This window comes from Serinus canaria, chromosome 4 (assembly GCF_022539315.1).
Source record: "Serinus canaria isolate serCan28SL12 chromosome 4, serCan2020, whole genome shotgun sequence".
In the NCBI taxonomy this organism is placed as follows: Eukaryota; Metazoa; Chordata; class Aves; order Passeriformes; family Fringillidae; genus Serinus; species Serinus canaria.
This window is the reverse complement of record NC_066317.1, coordinates 69,485,569-69,503,326: the sequence shown is the minus strand read 5'-3', so window position 1 is coordinate 69,503,326 and position 17,758 is coordinate 69,485,569. Positions and strand designations below refer to the sequence as shown.

Below are 17,758 nucleotides of genomic sequence, written 5' to 3'. Positions count from 1 at the left end.
CCCTCCCTGAGAAGAACCAAACCCCTGTGTGTGGGCTGAGGGGTGGGGACGGGGAGCCAGGACCCCCAAGCCCCATGCAGCAGCTCAGCCCTTGGCTGTAGCACTGTAGGGGACCCCAAAAGGAGAGGGAGGGAGGGAGGGAGGGAGGGAGGGATGGGGTGCCTTGCCCGGGGGTGCCCCCGTGCCCTCCCCTGTCTGGGGGAAGCAGGCACTGGCAGCAGGTTCGGGGCCCTGCTCGCCCTCATCTCGCCAACCACAGCTTCCCCTTGGCTTCTGCAGAAGAACCACAACCACAGAGGGGAAGTCCTGAGGCAAAGGACAGGGATGCCCTCAGAGCCTCAGCATGGCTGGAACCCCAGCCTGGCACCCGAAACACTGGGTGGGAGGTGAGGGAGGCCTCACAGAGAGAAACCACCCCCAGGAGACGGGAGGAGCAGGGACCCAGAGCCCAGCCTGGCCAGACCCTTCCGTGGTGACGTCCCTGGGCAGGATGGACCCCACTCTGGCTGCACCCCTCTGTGGTGATGTCCCTTGGCAGTACAGAGCCCACGCTGGCTGGATCCCTCTGTGGTGATGTCCCTGGGCAGGATGGACCCCACCCTGGCTGCACCCCTCTGTGGTGATATCCCTTGGCACGATGGACCCCACCCTCATTGCTGTCACATACACGAAACCAGGAGCAAAGGTCACAAAACTTTATACAGGAGGAGGGACCCGTGCGTGGCCCCTCGGCCCCGGGCATGGCAGGAGTGGGACAGGCGATTTCTCCAGCCCCGCAGCACCCCCGGGAAAGACGGGGTGAAGGAGCCCAGTGGGGAGGGCCCACAACACTCCTCCGGCCGGGGCCAGCGCCCCCCAATTCACGCTCTGAGGTGCCGGGGTGGTCCCACGGCCGCTGGCCCACGACTGACGGCGGCGCGGCGCTGAGGCAGTGCCAGGCCGTGCCCGCACCTCCCTGGGACACGGGACAGCCCTTGCGGCCACACAGCCCCCCTGGGGCCTCCCCGGGGCTCCCCTGTCCCCAGGGTCATGGCCAAGCCCAGGCAGCCCCACCGCGGGGCTCCGGTGCTCCGGCTCACTGCAGGGCGCAGACGTCCCCGTGCACATCCTCGCGTCCGGCCCCCTCCGCCAGCTCCGCCTCTGCCGGCGCCTCCTCTGCTGCCACCACCTTCTCCCGCAGCTCCATCAGCAGGTCCCGGCCCTCGCTGGGAGGCAGGTTGCTCAGGTAGTACTGCGGGGCCAACTCCACCAGCCTGCGAGGACAGGGTGGGGTCAGCCAGCTACAGGGACACCCTGTAAGGAAGGACCCGTGCCTCCCCGTCCCCTCACATTTGGGGCTGGATCTCCGAGACCACGCGCAGGCAGTTGTCCTGAGAGATGGTGAACTCGTGGTAGAGCACCCAGGGAGGCAGGCGGCGCGGGGGTGCCCGCAGCAGGTACCCACAGGCAGGGGCCAGGTGTGCCACGTGCTTGTGCGTCAGCATCACGTAGTTACCGGAGCCGTCGATGTCTCGGGCTACCTGGGAGGGACCAGCAGGGAGTGGGGTGGCTGGCACGCCCCAACATCTCCCCTGTAACTCCCCACAAGGCCCTGGGCCCACCTTGAGGAAGTATCCGGAGATGAGGGCGCGCTGGATGTTGAGGGTGTTGGCGTCGGAGCCAAAGGCGGGCGGTGACACCGGGAGCTCGATGCGGCGCATGGCCTCGAGCAGCTCGGCGCGCACGGTGCCCGCCAGGCGCAGCGCCTCGGCACACAGCCCGTGCTTCCGGCACCAGCCCTCGTCCCCCGAGTCTGCAGCAGGGACAGCGGGGTCAGAAATGGGGGGACAGGGGTGGGACAGTGGGGGCTGTGATGTGGAGACAAGGATGGGATAGTGGGGTCAGCGATGTGGGGACAGGGGTGGGATAATGGGGCTGTGATGTGAGGACAGGGGTGGGACAGTGGGGTCAGCAATGTAGGGACAGGGGTGGGACAGTGGGGGCTGTGATACGGGGACAGGGGTGGGACAGTGGGGTCAGCAATGTAGGGACAGGGGTGGGACAGTGGGGGCTGTGATATGGGGACAGGGGTGGGACAATGGGGTCAGCAATGTGGGGACAGGGGTGGGACAGTGGGGGCTGTGATACAGGGACAGGGGTGGGACAATGGGGTCAGCAATGTAGGGACAGGGGTGGGACAGTGGGGGCTGTCATATGGGGACAGAGGTAGGACAGTGGGGGCTGTGATATGGGAACAGGGCTATGGGACAATGTGGTCTGCAATGTGGGGACAAGGGTGGAATAGTGGGGGCTGTCATGCGGGGACAAGGGTGGCACAGTGTGGGCTGTGTTGTAGGGACAGGACAGTGGTGCCATGAGGTGGGGATAGGTGAGCAGACAGCCCGCTGGGCTGGGGGCTTGGGGAGCACAGAAGCACTGCTGCTCTCCCTGTCTGTGACCCCTTCACACAGTGGTGACAGGGACTGAGCCCCCAGGATAGAGCTGGGACCCCCAGATCCTCCCCCAGCCAGGCTGGGCACTAGGATGGGGTCAGGAATGTAGCTCCAGGGCAGGGGCACATGAGGGGGCACAACAGGGGATAGAGGGGACACAAAGGGGTCTGTGGGATGCCCACAGGAGTGCAAGCCCCCCAGCCCCTTCCACTCACGCTGCTGGAAGGCATTGAAGATGTTGATGAGGGTGAAGTGGTCCCCGTTGGGGTGTAGCAGCGCCCGCCGGCGCAGCGCCACGGCCTCCTCCAGGTGCGTGGACAGGGGCACGAAGCAGGGGGATGCTGGGGGTGGGCAGGGGGTCACTGTGTGTCCCCAGCACCTCCCTGGCACTGCTGGCTCCTGAGGGCCACCCCAAGCCCCCCACAGGGTACCTGTGAGCATGGCAGCCAGGCTGACCATCTCCTCCACGCAGTCGAACTCGCAGGAGGCGATGAGGGCCTTGGCCAGCTGCGGGTCCAGGGGGAACTCCGACATGATGATCCCCACCTCCGACAGATTCCCGTCATCATCCAGGGCTGCCAGGTAGTCCAGGTCCTCCAGCGCTTGCATCAGCGACTCGGGGGCTGGGGTGGGACATCAGGCAGCTTTGCCCACTCTGTCCTGCACCTGCCAGGCTCCCAGTCCCTCCTCAGAGACAACCCAAGCCGTAGTGATGGCCACAGCCACGGCTGCCCCATCCTGCCCCTCTGCTCCCCACGCCAGGCCTGGCCCCCGTGGGCTCTACCTGGGCGGTCAAGGAAGTCACACTGGCCCATGTCGGCGATGTCCAGGCGCTTCAGCAGCAGCACGAGGCGGCTCAGGCTGGTCTCGCTGACCTGGGCCGCGGGGCTGGGGGGCAGGCGCTGCTCAAAGGCCTCCGAGTACAGGCGCAGGCAGGTGCCTGCAGGAGAGAGGCCATGAGGACAGGGACAGGTGGGGACAGGTGCTGGCCCAAGGGCTGCTGGCAGTCCTGAGCAGGGGCTCACCTGGGGGGCTGCCAGCAGCTCGCTGCATGCGTGACTCGGCCTGGCTCCGGCTGATGGGCCGCAGCACCTGGGACTCGGCGCGGATGCGAGGGTTGTACACCTGCAGGGAAGGCTGTGAGTGGGACACTGCAGGGGACCCCTACCATCTCCCAAGGCCCCTCACCTGCCACTGCAGGGCCACCGCTGCCACCTCCCTGGGGCAGACCCCTCCTCCCAGCCCGGAACCTCACAGCCCATGCACCCAGGGCAGACCCAGACCCCCACGTGTCCCCTGTCCCACTCACGCTGCGCAGCTCCAGCCCCGAGTCGATGACGAAGCGCACGGTGCCCAGCGAGAAGGACGAGTCCCCGAGCCAGTGGGTGACAATGACACGCCGCTCCCTGCTCTCCTCGGGTGTCTCGTAGAGTCTCTGTGCGGCCCGGCCCACCCCGGGGTGCAGCGGCAGCACCAGCAGCGGGCCCAGCGCCGGGCTCAGCGCCACAGCCTCCGTCTGGATGGCAGCGCAGCACTCGGAGATCTCCTGGATAAGGACAAGGGGGGACAGGTAACACCTGCTGACACCTGCAGCGTCCCCATTCCCAGGTTGTGCCATGCCTTGGGCCCACCTCCACTACAGAAGAGCCGCAGCTGCCCCTCCATCCTCTGGGCTCCCCAAACCTCCCCTGCCCCTCTCCCCCATCAGCCCACCTGCTCACTGGCCAGGAAGACGAGGACGTGGCCGGGCTCCTGGCGCCGGTGGATGTCCAGCACGGCCTGACAGGCTGCAGCCACGCTCCCGTGGGCCGGCGGCTCCCGGTAGAGCAGCTGTGGCAGGGAGCCGTGCCCCGGTACCCGCACCACGGGCGGGTCCCCGCAGAAGGCGCGCAGCCGCGGCTCCAGGGCGGGCGAGGTGACCACGACGAGGCGCAGGGCCGGGCGCTGGCGCAGCACGTCCTTGAGCAGCCCCAGCAGCGCGTCCGTGGGCACCGTGCGCTCCTGCGCCTCGTCCAGCACCACCACCCCGTACTGCCGCAGCAGCGGCTCCGACGTCATCTCCCGCAGCAGCATCTCGTCCGAGCAGAACCTGACACGGCCCCCCGACCCATCAGTGCAGACCCCTGGCTGGGGGGAACACTTCACCCCTCCCCAGAGCAGCCCCATCCCCATGTCCCAGATTGCCAAGCAATGTGTATTCTATTTGCTCCTCCCGCCGTGGTCACCATGTCACCATGCTGTCACCATGTCTGGGTTTGGAAAGCCAGATGTGTGTTAAGGAACACAGGAAGCTCCCCTGAAATGGAAAATGTAAACCCCCTCCCCACTCCTCTGAATTGCTATAAATTTTAAATTGAGGGGCTCTCAGGCAACAAATATGGGAGCAGGAAATAACAGTCCTTTAATAGGGAAGAAAACAAAAGGATAAAATAAACAAAGCAGTACACTAGAACAACACTGACAGTCAGAATACAACCTGACACCCTGTGGGTCAGGGTGTTGGTAGCAGTCCCATTGGAAATGTGGCTTCAGCCTTCCTGGAGTGTAAGATGTGGTTCTGTTGGAGCAGGGATCCTGTAGAAGGGTGTAGTCTTCCTCTGAAGATCCAGTGGAAGAAGCAGCTGCTGCTCCTCTGGGAAATCCAGTGGAGAAGCTGTACTGGTGTTCCAGAATCTCCTGATTATATTCAGGTAGGAATGCTTGGCTCCTCCCCCTGGGCTCACATCTCCCAGTGGGATGCTGTAGTTCTTATCAGTCATGCAGTGACACTCAATGGCCTGTTATCAGCAGATGTCCCCTCCAGCGTAGAAGAGATAAGGCAAACTGCCCACTTGACAAAAGACAATGCCATCCAGATGGGGATAGAATACATCTGGCTTTGCAATCTGGAACACACCACACTGTCACCATGCCACATGCCTTCCCTGGCATCCATCCTGGATTGCAAGGCAATGTGTGTTCTATTTGCCATCTGTCAGAGGTGGGGCAGGTATCTTCTGTTCATTGGGCAGTTTTCTTTATCTTTTCCACAACCAATCCTCCCTCCAGGAGATATCTTCTGTTAATGGGCCATTAATCATTAATTATCTTCTGTCAGTGGCCAGTGAGTGTCCCTGCAGGGCTGATCAAATTCCATCATCCCATGGGGAGATGCTCCACCCAGGGGGAGGAGCCAAGCATTCCTACCTGGATACAATCTGAGATTCTGGGATAACAGAACAGCCTTTCCACTGCATTCCCAGAGGAAGAGCAGCTGGCCTCTTCGACTGGATTCTCAGAGGAAGACTACACCCTTCTACAGGATCCCTGCTCCAACAGAACCACACCTGCCACTGCAAGGAGGGCTGCAGCAACAATTCCAATTGGACTGCTACCAACACTCTGATGACCAACAGGGTGTCAGGTCCTGTTCTGACTCTGACAGCGTTGTTTTGACTTACTGCATTGTTTATTTTATTTTCATTTTCTTCCCTAATGAACTCTTATTCCTACTCCTACATCTTTGCCTGAGACCCCCTTAATTTCAAATTTATACCAATTCAGAGGGAGGGGGGTTTACATTCTCCATTTTAGGGGAGGCTCCTGCCTTCCTTAGCACACACCTTTGTCTTTCCAAACCGAGACAGCCCAGATCAGCCCCCTCCCAGAGCAGCCCCTCTCAGAGCAGCCCCTCCCCAGCGCAGCCCACTCTGCTCCCCAGCAAGGCCAGCCTGGATTAAAGGATTAGGCGGAGCTCAGCAGGATTAGGGCGCCGTGCTCCCGCTCCCAGCACGGGCCCTACTGTCCCTGCCCTACCTGAGGATGGTGTCAGCAGTGCAGCAGTCCTCGTGGGGCACACAGTAGCCCACCTCGTGGCCCAGGTTCAGGTCCATCTCGTCGGCCACGCGCAGGGAGAGGCTGAGGGCGGCCAGGCTGTGGGGCTGGGTGCAGGCCACCAGTCCGTGGGCAAATGACATGGACAGGGCGTACTCAGTGCACCACTGAGGGATCTGTGGGGACAAGGTATGGGGTAGCGTGGCTGCAGGACTGTCCCCTCCCCGCTGTGGCACTCCAAAGGGCACAAGGACCCTCCCCGTGGAGCTGGCTGCAGGATCTCCAGGGCCAGGGGCTGTCCAGAGGCACTCAAAGCTCAGGCAGTGTGAAAAATGTGTATTTTATGACTGGCTTTTTGCAAATATTAAAATGAATATTGTATGTATTATGTCAGAAAGTGATGCTGTATTAATTTTCTTAAGTGGTGTGTTAAATACAGTTTTAGGTTATAACAAAAGGTTAAAACAGAAACTATGCTATGTAAGATATTTTTTTAAAGAAAGAACTCGCAGCAAGATAGCAGCCACAGGACACCTGAATCTTTCAGAGAAAGGGAATTCATTGCTCCATTATCAGGAGAAACGAACTTCTTTCTGCCTCACTCAGCCCTGAAGACACCGGTTAGGATTAAGAGGAAGAAGTTGACACTGCCCAGCCAGAATCCTGTGTTTGAATGGAATTTATGCATCATGGATGAGGTGTATGAATATGCAACAGCTTATTGCTTTTAAGGGTTAATCCTCTGTTAAGGTGGGTCCTTTTTCGGGCTTATTTTGCCCAGAAAGAGGTACCCAGACCGTTCCTAACTATTTATTTCTATTGTCTCTCATTGTCCTAATCCAAATGGTCCAAAATTTTTATTACTCTAATTATATTGCTATATTAATAACCATTTCATTACTATTAAACTTTTTAAATTTTAAAAACAAGTGATTGGCGCTTTTCACAGGCAGGATCTTCCCTCTGCACTCCTGTCACTCTGAGGCCCACAGTCTGTGACAGGAGCCCCATGGCCCCACACCTGCAGCTTCCTGCCCCGGTGAGGGACACCACGACCCTGCTCTCACATGCGGGACATGGGACAATGGCCTGGGAAAACCCACAGAGAGACAGGGAAGGGATCACCAGGGAGCAGCTGCTGGCCAACTGCCCAGCCTGACTGTGTGGGACAGTGCCAAAGCCACGCAGATGTCCCTTTGGCACCAGGGACCTGAGTCCTGCTTCCTCCTGTCACCTCTAAGCCCCCCATGAGCAGTGCCTGCGCCTCAGTGTCCCCAGAGCCCTGAAGTTCCTGCAGGCAGGGAGCTGCACCCCAAAACACCGGCCCTGGGGCCCGCACAGAAGCTTTGATCCCCAAATCCGGCAGCTCCAGCCCAGCCCAGGAACTCAGCAGGTCACACCCAGGGAGCTGATTTGGTTGAGCACCTGGAGCCCAGGGCCAACACCCCGATAGCCCGAGGTGACCCAGCCCATCCCGGCCCGGCCCCGCAGCAGCCACTGCAATCCCCTCCCGGGTCAAAGTCTGCCCTGTGCCGTCCCCAAGTGTCACCAGCAGCTGGGACCGGCTGTCCGGGCCAGCCCGCGGGGATCTGGCGGCCCAGCTCCTGGAGAGGCCATTCCCTGATCCCTGTGCCGCCTCCGGTGCCAGCGCTCCCCGGTTCGTGCCAGGCTTTGCCCAGCCCCAGCACATCACGGTGCCCGCCCACCCCGCCGGGCTCCGTGCGGCGTTCCCGGGCACCCTGTCCGTGTGTCCCTCTCCATCCGCTCTGGGAGGATCAGACACCACAGCCCAGCTGCCCCCGGCCTCACCTGGGTGCTCTTCCCGGTACCGGGGGGGCCGGACACCAGCACGATGCCGCTGCTGCCCTCCAGGTGCTCCATGAAGCTGTACTTGGTGCTCCACACCGGCAGCTCCCGCCGCTGCCGCAGCAGCTCGTAGTACCGGGAGGAGAAGGGCAGCCCATCGTAGGGGTTCACCTCCAGGTCGCCGTCGCAGCCCAGGGACGGCTCTTCATCCTCCTCCTCCTTCTCCTCCTCCTCCTCCAGAGCGGAGCCGGGGCCGCTCGGCCCGGGCAGGGGAGCCGGGGCCCCGGAGCCGGCCATGGCGGGGACACCGGAGCTGCGAGGGCGGGCGGGGGTGGAGCGGGACCGGCGCTGACCCACCCCCGCCTACGTACCGGGAAGGCGCCCGGTGCAGCCCAGTGCCACGTCCCGTCCCGCGGGGAGGGGGGACCGCGGACACCGGGGACGGGCGGGGGATGCGGGCACAGAGGCACGGACAGGGGTGACACGGCCGCGGAGATCAGGAACGGAACCGGAGTGTGGGGGACCGGGAGAACCGGGAAAGGGGATGGGGCACCGGGAGAGCCGCGCAAGATCGAGCGGACTGCGGAGACAGGGCTGTGCGTGGGGACCGCACCGAGGCAGGGTCCAAGGGTTGCGGGACAGGGCGGACACCTTGGGAGGGTCGGTCCCGAACGGCACGGGCCGGACCGGGTCGGCGGAGCACCTGTAGGGGACAGTCCGGACCGGGCACCTGAGCACCGGCACCGGGCCGGATGCCAGCGGAGCGGAGCAGAGCGGAGCGAGCGAGAGGGCGGGCGGGTCGGGGGCGGGTCAGGGGCGGGTTCCCCGCACCCCCTCAGGGCCGCGGCCCCGGTTCCGGCCCCGGTTCCGGTTCCGGTCCCGCCGCTCACCTGCGCGCGCCACCGCGGGCCCTGCCGGGGGACACGGCCACGTGACCCGGGCGTCATCACGTGCCCCCCTGCGGCAGCCAATCAGCGCCCGCGGCGGGCGGGGCCCGGATGTGGCGGCGGGACGGGAGGGGACGGAGCCCGGCGGGACCCCGGTACCCCCGGCACCGCTCCCACCTCCCGCCTCCGCTGCCAGCTCCGCCCTGCGCCTCCCAGCCGGGCGTGGCTGCGGCCTGAGCCCTCCCGTAGCCCCTATTCGGAGCGGGCTTCCCGGTACCGCACGTTTCTGTGCTGGTGCGGGGCATCCCGTACTGGATCTGGGCATCCCGGTGCGGGACCGGGCGTACCGAAGCTGAGCATCTTGTACCGGCGTAGCAGTGCCGGGCATTTCCATACAGAACATCTTATACTGCTGTGGGATGTACCGGAGCCGGGCATCCCGTACCGGTGTCGGTCCTTCCGTACCGGAGCATCCCGTAACGGTGCTGCTCATACTGGTGCCGGCATTGCGCTGCCGGAGCGGGGCATCCCGTACCAGCACGGGGCGTATCGGGGCCTGGCATCCCGATGCCGGACATCCCGTACCGGCGCCTCGCACCCGAAGCGCCTCCCGGTGGGACCGGCAGGTGGAGCTCCCTGACCGGCGAACGGCCAGGCCTGAGCTCCCGCCGGGACCGTGCCCCGGGCAGTGCCGGGTGGGGACCGAGCGGTGCCTGCTGGCCCCGGCACTGCGGGGATCGGGAACCGGGAACCTCGGGGGCTGCGGGGAGTGCCAGCCTGCGGTTCCTGCTCACCGGGAGCCCCGGTGCCCGTGCCACGCCGGTGCCCGTGCCACATTTCCTTCTGCTCCCCGCCGTGCGAGCAGCTCCGTGCAGCGGCGGGGATCTGGCGGCGCGTCCCGGGCTTTGCCGTGCGGGGCGGCGGCTCCGGTGGCCGCTCCCGCTCCTCCGTGTCCCGCTGTCTCACCTCGGCCCGGGCGGTGCCACCGGATCGGCGATGCCCGGTTTTGGCTGATCCCGGTCTCCCTCTCCCGCCGGGCTCTCTGGCTCCTTTCAGGGCCAGCTTTGGGTCAGGGGGGTCTGTCCTGGGCTGGGGGTGACCCCAGAGTAGGCTCAGGTCACAGAGGGGGTTTGGGGACATGCAAGGGCGGGGGGGATGCAGGGAAGGAGCCGAGTGCTGGCTCCGAGGGGCTGATGGAGAGAGACCCGTGGCAGTCTGTGGGAGCAGAGCAGGATTTGGGGGGCTCAAAGGGTGCCAGGGCAGTGTGGCCAGGAGGGGGTGAGGGTCTGGCCGAGTCCCCATCCCTGTGGGGCCACCAAGTGCAGGCAGCAGGAGGAGGAAGGGGCTGGTGCTGTGTGGGTGCTCCACGGGCTCTCCTGGTGCTGCAGGAGCCCAGGGCTGGACAGGGATGGAAATATGGGCAAGCCAGAGCCAGCCATGATTGTATTTGTGTTGTGCCCAGACGAAGGAAGGAACGATGAATCTGACTCCATGTTCTCAGAAGGCTCATTTATTATTTTATGGTACTATATTATATTAAAGAATACTATACTAAACTATACTTACAGAAAGGATACTTACAGAATGCTAAAAATATAATAATGAAAACTCGTGACTCTTTCCAGAGTCCTGACACAGTTTGGCACTGACTGGCCAAAGAGTGAAAACAACTCCCAGCAGAATGCAATGGAACAATCACCTGTGGGTGAACAATCTCCAAACACATTCCACGTAAGCACAGCACAGGAGAAGCAAATGAGATAAGAATTGTTTTCCTTTTCTCTGAGGCTTCTCAGCTTCCCAGGAGAAAAATCCTGGGTGAAGGGATTTTTCAGAGAATGTGAATGCCACAAGCCACGGTGGCAGAAACCTTGTGCCAGCAAGGAGCCTCACAGCTGGCACATGCCCACGGCTCCTCGTGGCTCCTGGTGCCATGGTGTGGTTGGAGCACTTTGTGCTCCCAGCTCCAGCTCCAAGTCCTGCTCTTGGTCACCCAAAGGTGTCACCCTGCCACCATGACCCACTCAGTGACCAGAGAGTGCCCCCTGAGCCCAGACCCTTGGCTGGGTGCTGTGGGGGTCCCAGGGGCTCCATCCCCACCCTGCTGCTCGTGGCAGGACAGGACGGTGGGGTGGGACCACGCTGAGGAAGCGGAGGTTTCACAAGCCAGGGGGGTACACGTGACACAGGGAGGGTGGCAGGAGGAACCACCCGTGGCTCCGCAGCGCCCCGGTCCCCGCGGCACGGCCCCGGTGCTGTCCCGGTGGCCATGGCGCCCTGGCTGCCCACCAAGGAGAAGTTTGGCGTGGGTGAGTGGGGGCTGTGGGGGTTCCACTCGGCTGGAGGGGTGCAGGGCTGGCGGAATGGGGTGCTCAGGGTGAGGTGACATCCGTGGTACCCCCGTGGCCGTGCTGCTGGCAGCTGGGTGGTGGCGCTGTGAGGTGATGGAGGAGGGGACCGGGTCCCCGCGGTGCTGGCGCTGGCTGGGTGCAGGAACAAGCAGGGGCTGCAGGGCTGGTGACAGAAGGCTCAGGGAAGGTGGCCAAGCAGGACAGGTGCCAGCAGCACCCACGCACCAGGAGGCTCCAGGGCTGCTGCTGCTGGGGGTGGGAAGCACTGGGCTGGGGGCTTGGCTTCCCTCCAAGCTCTGGGCTCAGCCCGGCTGCTGAGGCTCTGGGGGAGCCTTGAGACACCCCAAGAATTTTCCTCAGATTCCAGCTGGGGCTTTGCAGCTGCCTCAGCATTGGTGATGGCAAAACCCTGGGCACCCCCACTCCTTGCAGCACCCCCAGTTTGGGCTCCCTGTGCTCTGCACCAGCCCTGAGCTCCCCCAGTCCCTGCAGCACCCCCAGCTTCTGCTGGCTCCGGCAGCCCTGCGCTTCTTCCCGTTTCTTGTGGGGCCGTTTCCTGCACCCTTCTCTTGCACTCTCTGCAGTGCTGGAGGGAGGGCTGAGCTGCTGCGGGGTCCTGGGGAGTGTCTGAGCGAGGGCTGAGCTGCTGCAGGGTCCTGGGGAGTATCTGAGTAAGGGCTGAGCTGCTGCTGCTCCCAGCATGGGGAGGTCAGGGTGATGGGAGGGGTCCTGTGTGACCTCGGGTCTCCCAGTGCCAGGTGGGTCTGGAGGTGCTGCAGTGTGAGCTGGTCCTGCCTGAGGCTCAGGGTGGGCACAGGCATGGTCCTTGCAGGGACCCCTAGGTGCAGGGACTGTCCCCCAATCTGGAGGCCAAACCAGGGCTGCCTGCCTCAGAGCTGTCCCTGGGGCCACAAATAGCGACAGGGACAACCACAGCACAGCCGGCAGGAAGCCGCTGGTCACCGAGAGCACCGCCCCCCTCCCCTGCCGCCAGCTCTGCTGTCCTCGGACAGACCTGTCCCTGGGCCACCAGACCTGTCCCTGGGCCACCAGCCCCGGGCAGGGGCTCAGCTGGCACTTGCCTCCCCGCATTGCTTGTGCCAGGAGCAGGACCACCAGCACCCAGGGTGTGGGTGGAGGCAGAGGGGTCCCATAAGGGACCCCTGAGTGCCAAAAAGGGGCTGGGGGCTTCTGATGTGCCCGGCCCTCTGTGGGGTCGAGGTGTTCGGGGGTCTCATCCCCAAGCTGTTTGTGGGGCCGGGGCTCTGCCCCATCTCTCGGGCCTGAATGGGGTCTGTAGGGGCACCCATGGGGGGCTGGCTGTGGGGTGCAGGTGCCCAGGGCCTGGGGGCTGCTGAGGGGCTCCAGGCAGGGATCCCAACTCCCAGCCCCTCTCCCCACAGCCGTGTGGAACTTCCCGCGCACCAAGGAGCATCACCTCCCGCTGCAGATCGGGGAGATGGTGCACATCCTGCAGGCCTCCGAGGGTAAGGGGGACCCCTGGGTGCACCCCAGCGTGGGTTCCTGCACCCTCCTTTGTCCCTGAGCTGGGTCAGGACCTCCAGCCTGGCTGACAATGTCCCCTCCCCTGGCAGGCTGGTACTGCGGGTACTCGCTCCGGAACAGGGCTGCCCGGGTAGGTGAGGGGCTGCTGGGGTTTGCTGGCAGGAGGGACACTGCTGGTGGCTTTCTGTCCCTGCTGGCTGTCTGGGGGGGGCAGGCTGGGCACACTGTGGCATTGGCAGCCCCCAGCTGTGCCCCCCTGAGGGGAATCTCTGATGGCTCTGGCTCCCTCAGGGCATCTTCCCAGCCTCGCTGATCCGGCTGAAGGGCACTGCGGTGGAGCAGCGGGGGTAGGTGCAGGGGGCAGGGGTGGGGGGCTCCACCTTCTGCCCCCTGCGGGCTCCCTGCAGTGCTGGGGCACTCCAGGGCTCCCTGTGCCTCCCCCAGGCTGGAGGAGAATGTGGTGCCCTCCGACATGCCCATGGTGCAGGAGATCACCACCACACTGCGGGAGTGGGCCACCATCTGGAAGCAGCTCTATGTGGTGAGGGACGAGGGTCTGGCTCTGGGGGGGATCTGGGGCAGGGTGAGGGAGGCCCGGTGGCCCCAGTGACCCCGTGGTGGTGCTGCAGGCCGGACAGACGGAGCGCTACGGGCAGGTGAAGAGGATGATGCAGGAGCTGATGGAGCAGCGCTCGCAGCTGCTCTCGGGGACGCTGCCCAAGGACCAGCTCCTGCGGCTCAGGAAGGAGGTCACCGGCAAGATGGACTATGGCAACAAGTGAGGGTGGGGACAGGGACCTCAAATCTGCCTCTGGCACAGGCTGTGTGGTGCCCAGGTGTGCTCCCTGGTGTCCTGGCTGGCTGGCCCATGGTGGCTGGGGACAGTAAATGTGTCACCAGCTGCTCAAGCTACCTGGCAGAGGGCTATGGCTGGGACAGGAATGTTCCTGGTGCTGCCAGCTCCTGTCCCCTTTCCCAGCAGGATCTGTCCTGTCCCCTCAGACCCTATGCAAGCACAAGTGAATCCTGGTGGGACACACAGGCCCATGTGCCCCCAGTCCTGCCTCACCCCACCCCTGCCCCTGCAGGATCCTCACGCTGGACCTGGTGGTGCGGGATGAGGACGAGAACATCCTGGACCCCGACAGGACCAGTGTCATCAGCCTCTTCCAGGCTCACAGGAGGGCAGCACAGACCCTCAGCCAGCGCATCCAGGAGGAGACGGTGAGGCTGCTGCCAGCCCTGCACCCAGAGCCTGATGTCCCCTGTGCCAGGGGAGGTGACAGGGGCTGAGCCACCTCGTGCCCCCCAGAGCTCGCAGCAGAGAGCACCGGGCCATGGCACTCACGGGGCTGCTTCGCCCTCCCACAACCTCTACCTGTGCGTCCGGAACTTCGTCTGCCACATCGGGGAGGAGGCGCAGCTCTTCATGGCGCTGTACGACCCTGGCGAGCAACGCATCATCAGGTGGGGGCTCAGGACAGACCCTTGTCCCCGCCCCTGCTGTGCTGAGTGCTTGTCCTGCTGCCCCCTGCAGCGTTCCCCCCAGGCTGCCCGTCCTGCCCAGCCCAGAAGGACCCAGCGAGTGTCACAGGGGGAAGGGACATGTCCCTTCCTTTGTCATGGCGTGCCAGCCATGCAGCCATATCCCACGGGACAGCCCGTCCCTGTCCTGCCCCAGGCACTGGTGAGGTGACCAGTGCGGTGACTGGGGACAGCCAGGCTGGGCCAGTGCCTGTGCCGCGACTGGGGACACTGTTGGGCTGAGAGGTCCGTGCGGTGGGAGCTGGCGGGGGCTCTGCCACCCCTGTGCCCACCTCAACCATCACCCGCCCCGCAGCGAGAACTACGTGATTCGCTGGGCCAGCACCGGCGTCCCCCAGGACATCGAGCTGCTCAACAACCTCAAGGTGGTGTTCACGGTGAGCGCTGACCCCGGGGGAGCCGCGCTGCTGCCTCTCGCCGCCCCCTCCTGCAGATCTGCCCCACCCGCGGCATTTCGGGTGCCCCGTGTCCCCCCCGGGTCAGTCCCCCTGCTCAGGGACCCCCAGCCCCTTCGCTGATCCCTGACGTGGCACCCGCCGTGGCGCTGCTCCTCGGGGTCCCCTCTCGGTGCTGGGGGTCTCGGGATGTCCCGTCCCCGCTCGTCCCCCGCCCCCGCTGCTGACTCAGCGCTTTGGCTGCAGCGCAGCGCTGACCCTCGGGACGCCGCGGAGCCATCGATATGCAAATGAGGCGAGGAAATCAATGTTAATGAGCAGCATCAGCACTTCGGCTTCGCTGCTGCCCCCCGGCTCTCTCCCATCTCCGCCCTCCGCTCTGCTCTGCTCGCTGCCGATGTGTCCCCACGCGTTGTGGCGTGTCCCTATCCCTTGTCCTTAGCGCCGCTGGGAGGTTTTGGAGCAGGGGCAGCCCCCGAGGGACCCGATCCCCTCCCCGGTGTCTCCGGAGCTGGGGTACAGGGCCACCCTGACATCCTCACACCATGCCAGGTTGTCCCCCGCTTGCCAGACTGCCTGGTCTAGGGTGACCCGTTGGGACCGTCATTCCTGGCATTGTCCCTACCGCGGGGCTTTGGGACTCCTGGGGTGCAGAGGAGCCCCCAGGACAGCTGGGCTGTGTCCCCACTGTCCCCACAGTGCAGGGCAGCAGGGACTCTCTGTGCCCACAGCCTCCCCCTGGGCATCCCGAGGTCACCTGGCGCTGGCACTGGCAGGTCCCCTGCGGTGCTGCCAGGGTGACAACGCCCCTGTGTGTCCCCCAGGACCTGGGCAGCACGGACCTGAAGCGGGAGCGGCTGTTCCTGGTGTGCCAGATCATCCGGGTGGGGCGCATGGACCTGCGCGACAGCCACAGCCGCAAGCTCAGCACGGGGCTGCGCCGGCCCTTCGGCATCTCAGGTGGGACTGGGCTCCATGGGACCCCAAGGACTCCCGTGCCACCACCCTGGCACCTCACCCCCAAGCCCTGCGATGTCCTTGGGCTGCTCCCGCTGTCTCTTTTCCCTGCCGGCAGACCCCATGGTTGTCCCCACACTGTCCCCCCCGGGGCTGTCCTTGGCCAGGGGACACAAAACCCGCCCTGTCCTGGCACAGGGGACGCCCTGAGCAGCCCTGGGGAGCTCCCCTGCCTTCACCTCCCCCCACGATCCTGTTCTGGGCTTGGATCACTGGGCTGGGAGTGCCACCCCTGGCACAGTGCCACCTCTGTGTCACTGCAGTGATGGACATCACCGACATCACCAAGGGGACATGTGACAGCGACGAGGACAAGCAGCACTTCATCCCCGTTCACCTGTGAGCCCCGAGGGCGGGGGGAGTGCTGGGGGGGCAGGGAGCAGCACCCCAGGGCCTGGCTGGCACTGGGACACTGCCTGGCTGGCATGGGGACACCAGCTGCCCCCAGCTGCCAGGGGACAAGAGGTGCAAGGACCAAAGGTTTTTCCCCTGAACGTGGCTTTCCCAGGGTGGCTGCTGATGGCGATTTCCTTCACAACATGATCCGGAAGGCGGTGGAGGGGAAGGACATCAACCACAAGGGACAAGGTAGAGACCCTGTGTCCCCTGGGCCCATGAGACTCCTCCTGGGCCATCTGCTTGTCACCTTGCAGGGTCGAGGACTTGTGTGGACCCTGTCACTTCCTGAAAAATCCCTGTGGTCCCTGCAGGGCTCTGGGTGTCCCTGAAGGTGCTCTGGGGGGACCTGAGCCAGGTGAAGAAGGACCACCCACACCTGGTGGACCGCAGCACGGCAGTGGCTCGCAAGCTGGGCTACCCAGAGGTCATAATGCCAGGCAAGCATGGTCGGGACAATCCTGGGGGTCCCTGGGGGTGGCAGCGTGGTGGCAGGAGGTGGCTGACAGGGCTGTCCCCTCAGGTGATGTCAGGAACGACATCTACCTGACCCTGGTGCAGGGGGAGTTCGACAAGGGCAGCAAGAAGACGCAGAAGAACGTGGAGGTGACCGTGTGTGTCTGTGATGAGGCAGGAAATGTGGTGCAGGTATGGCAGCTGTCCCCTGTGTCACCTCACCTCGGGTATGGCAGGTGTCCCCTGTGTCACCTCACCTTGGGCAGAGCCAGCAGCTCCAGTAGCAAAACCGACTGGAGGAGCCTCTTGGGCCACTGGAGTTGTCCAAAATAGAGATCTGGGAATAGAATAAAGATATGGGAAAGTGAGAATAAAGATATGGGATAGAGAGAAGAGTGTCCTGCCTTGGGGACAGCCAGACCCCCTGGCCATCCCCAGTGCCCCCAGGCATCCATCCCCAGTTCAGGAAGGAGCTGGGAGCAGGCAGGAGGGCGGGGGGGGGTCAGACCCAAGTGTCACCTCCCCAGGCTGGCTCTTGCCACTATCCAGGTGTTCTGACACCAATCCTTACCTGGCTCCTGAGGAATGGGCTGGAATTGCATTCTCCATCTCTGTCTCCAGGGCCACGCCCTGATGTGCCCTGGGAGGGCCATGTGTCCCCTCGGAGGTGGCACCAGGCCTGGCAGCTTAGGAAGGTGTGGGCAGGGGGCTTTGGGGCGTGGCCGGGGCTGGCAGGGACCGAAATTGTCCCCTCCCTCTGAGGTCATTTGGGCTGATCCTGAGGTGTCTCCTCCTGGCAGAACGTGATCCATGCGGGAGCAGGGGACAGCCCCAGCAGCCACTACCGCTCTGTTGTCTACTACCAGCAGCGGCACCAGCGCTGGATGGAGACCCTGAAGGTCTGGGGACACAGGGGCTGGGGTGGGACAGCCATGCAGCCCCCCCCAGGCTGTGGCACTCGCTCCTCCTGCTCCTGTAGGGGGTCCCTTTCAGGGCATGCATTTTGGGGGGCAGTGCTTGGTCCCATCTTGGGGATGATGGAGGTGCTGCCAGGGTCACAGCATGACCCCTGGATGGGCACCTAGTCCTGGGGATGGGCACTGCAGCCCTGTCCCCATCCCAGTGCCTCCAGTTCAGCCTCACTGGTTGACTGG

At 64.0% G+C, this 17,758-nt stretch overlaps 2 protein-coding genes across 4 annotated transcripts in view; one reads left to right on the top strand and one right to left on the bottom strand.

Annotated features, from left to right (window-relative positions):
* Window positions 1–680: 680 nt before the first annotated feature.
* DQX1 (DEAQ-box RNA dependent ATPase 1) lies at window positions 681–8,975 on the bottom strand. 2 transcript variants are annotated; one of them, XM_050974037.1, is made up of 12 exons: window positions 8,942–8,975; window positions 8,055–8,754; window positions 6,228–6,421; window positions 4,146–4,521; window positions 3,742–3,978; window positions 3,458–3,557; window positions 3,217–3,372; window positions 2,864–3,055; window positions 2,648–2,773; window positions 1,602–1,792; window positions 1,330–1,520; window positions 681–1,253 (listed from the first exon to the last, which is right to left on the bottom strand). In XM_050974037.1, the coding sequence occupies exons 2-12, from the start codon at window positions 8,346–8,348 to the stop codon at window positions 1,076–1,078; spliced, it is 2,235 nt and encodes a 744-aa protein (XP_050829994.1). In that variant the 5' UTR covers window positions 8,349–8,754; window positions 8,942–8,975; the 3' UTR covers window positions 681–1,075. The 2 variants fall into 2 exon arrangements, with proteins under 2 accessions (XP_050829994.1, XP_050829993.1); XM_050974036.1 differs by lacking the exon at window positions 8,942–8,975 and having other exon boundaries at window positions 8,055–8,892.
* Window positions 8,976–11,136: 2,161 nt separating this feature from the next.
* Window positions 11,137–17,758, top strand: part of LOC103823113 (dedicator of cytokinesis protein 2-like) — a 49,056-nt gene continuing 42,434 nt past the window's right edge. The window contains exons 1-15 of one of the 2 annotated variants that reach the window (XM_030239135.2): window positions 11,137–11,247; window positions 12,693–12,776; window positions 12,885–12,925; window positions 13,087–13,142; window positions 13,240–13,336; window positions 13,425–13,573; window positions 13,884–14,019; window positions 14,108–14,262; window positions 14,636–14,717; window positions 15,560–15,695; window positions 16,016–16,091; window positions 16,261–16,340; window positions 16,463–16,588; window positions 16,672–16,796; window positions 17,405–17,503. In XM_030239135.2, the coding sequence (XP_030094995.2) occupies window positions 11,208–11,247; window positions 12,693–12,776; window positions 12,885–12,925; window positions 13,087–13,142; window positions 13,240–13,336; window positions 13,425–13,573; window positions 13,884–14,019; window positions 14,108–14,262; window positions 14,636–14,717; window positions 15,560–15,695; window positions 16,016–16,091; window positions 16,261–16,340; window positions 16,463–16,588; window positions 16,672–16,796; window positions 17,405–17,503 (1,482 nt within the window). In that variant the 5' untranslated portion in view covers window positions 11,137–11,207. Of the gene's footprint in view, window positions 11,248–12,692; window positions 12,777–12,884; window positions 12,926–13,086; window positions 13,143–13,239; window positions 13,337–13,424; window positions 13,574–13,883; window positions 14,020–14,107; window positions 14,263–14,635; window positions 14,718–15,559; window positions 15,696–16,015; window positions 16,092–16,260; window positions 16,341–16,462; window positions 16,598–16,671; window positions 16,797–17,404; window positions 17,504–17,758 lie in introns of both variants that reach the window. The other variant, XM_050973875.1, reaches the window with a different exon arrangement.

What these genes read in the sequence shown, in the direction of transcription:
- DQX1 (XM_050974037.1), bottom strand. Translation starts at nt 8,348, where the DNA reads ATGGCCGGCTCCGGGGCCCCGGCTCCCCTGCCCGGGCCGAGCGGCCCC. An exon ending in ACTGCTGACACCATCCTCAG is followed by an intron (nt 4,522 to 6,227) that starts GTAGGGCAGGGA and finishes GGGCCGTGTCAG; the next exon opens with GTTCTGCTCGGACGAGATGC. An exon ending in AGCTGCTGGCAGCCCCCCAG is followed by an intron (nt 3,373 to 3,457) that starts GTGAGCCCCTGC and finishes TCTCTCCTGCAG; the next exon opens with GCACCTGCCTGCGCCTGTAC.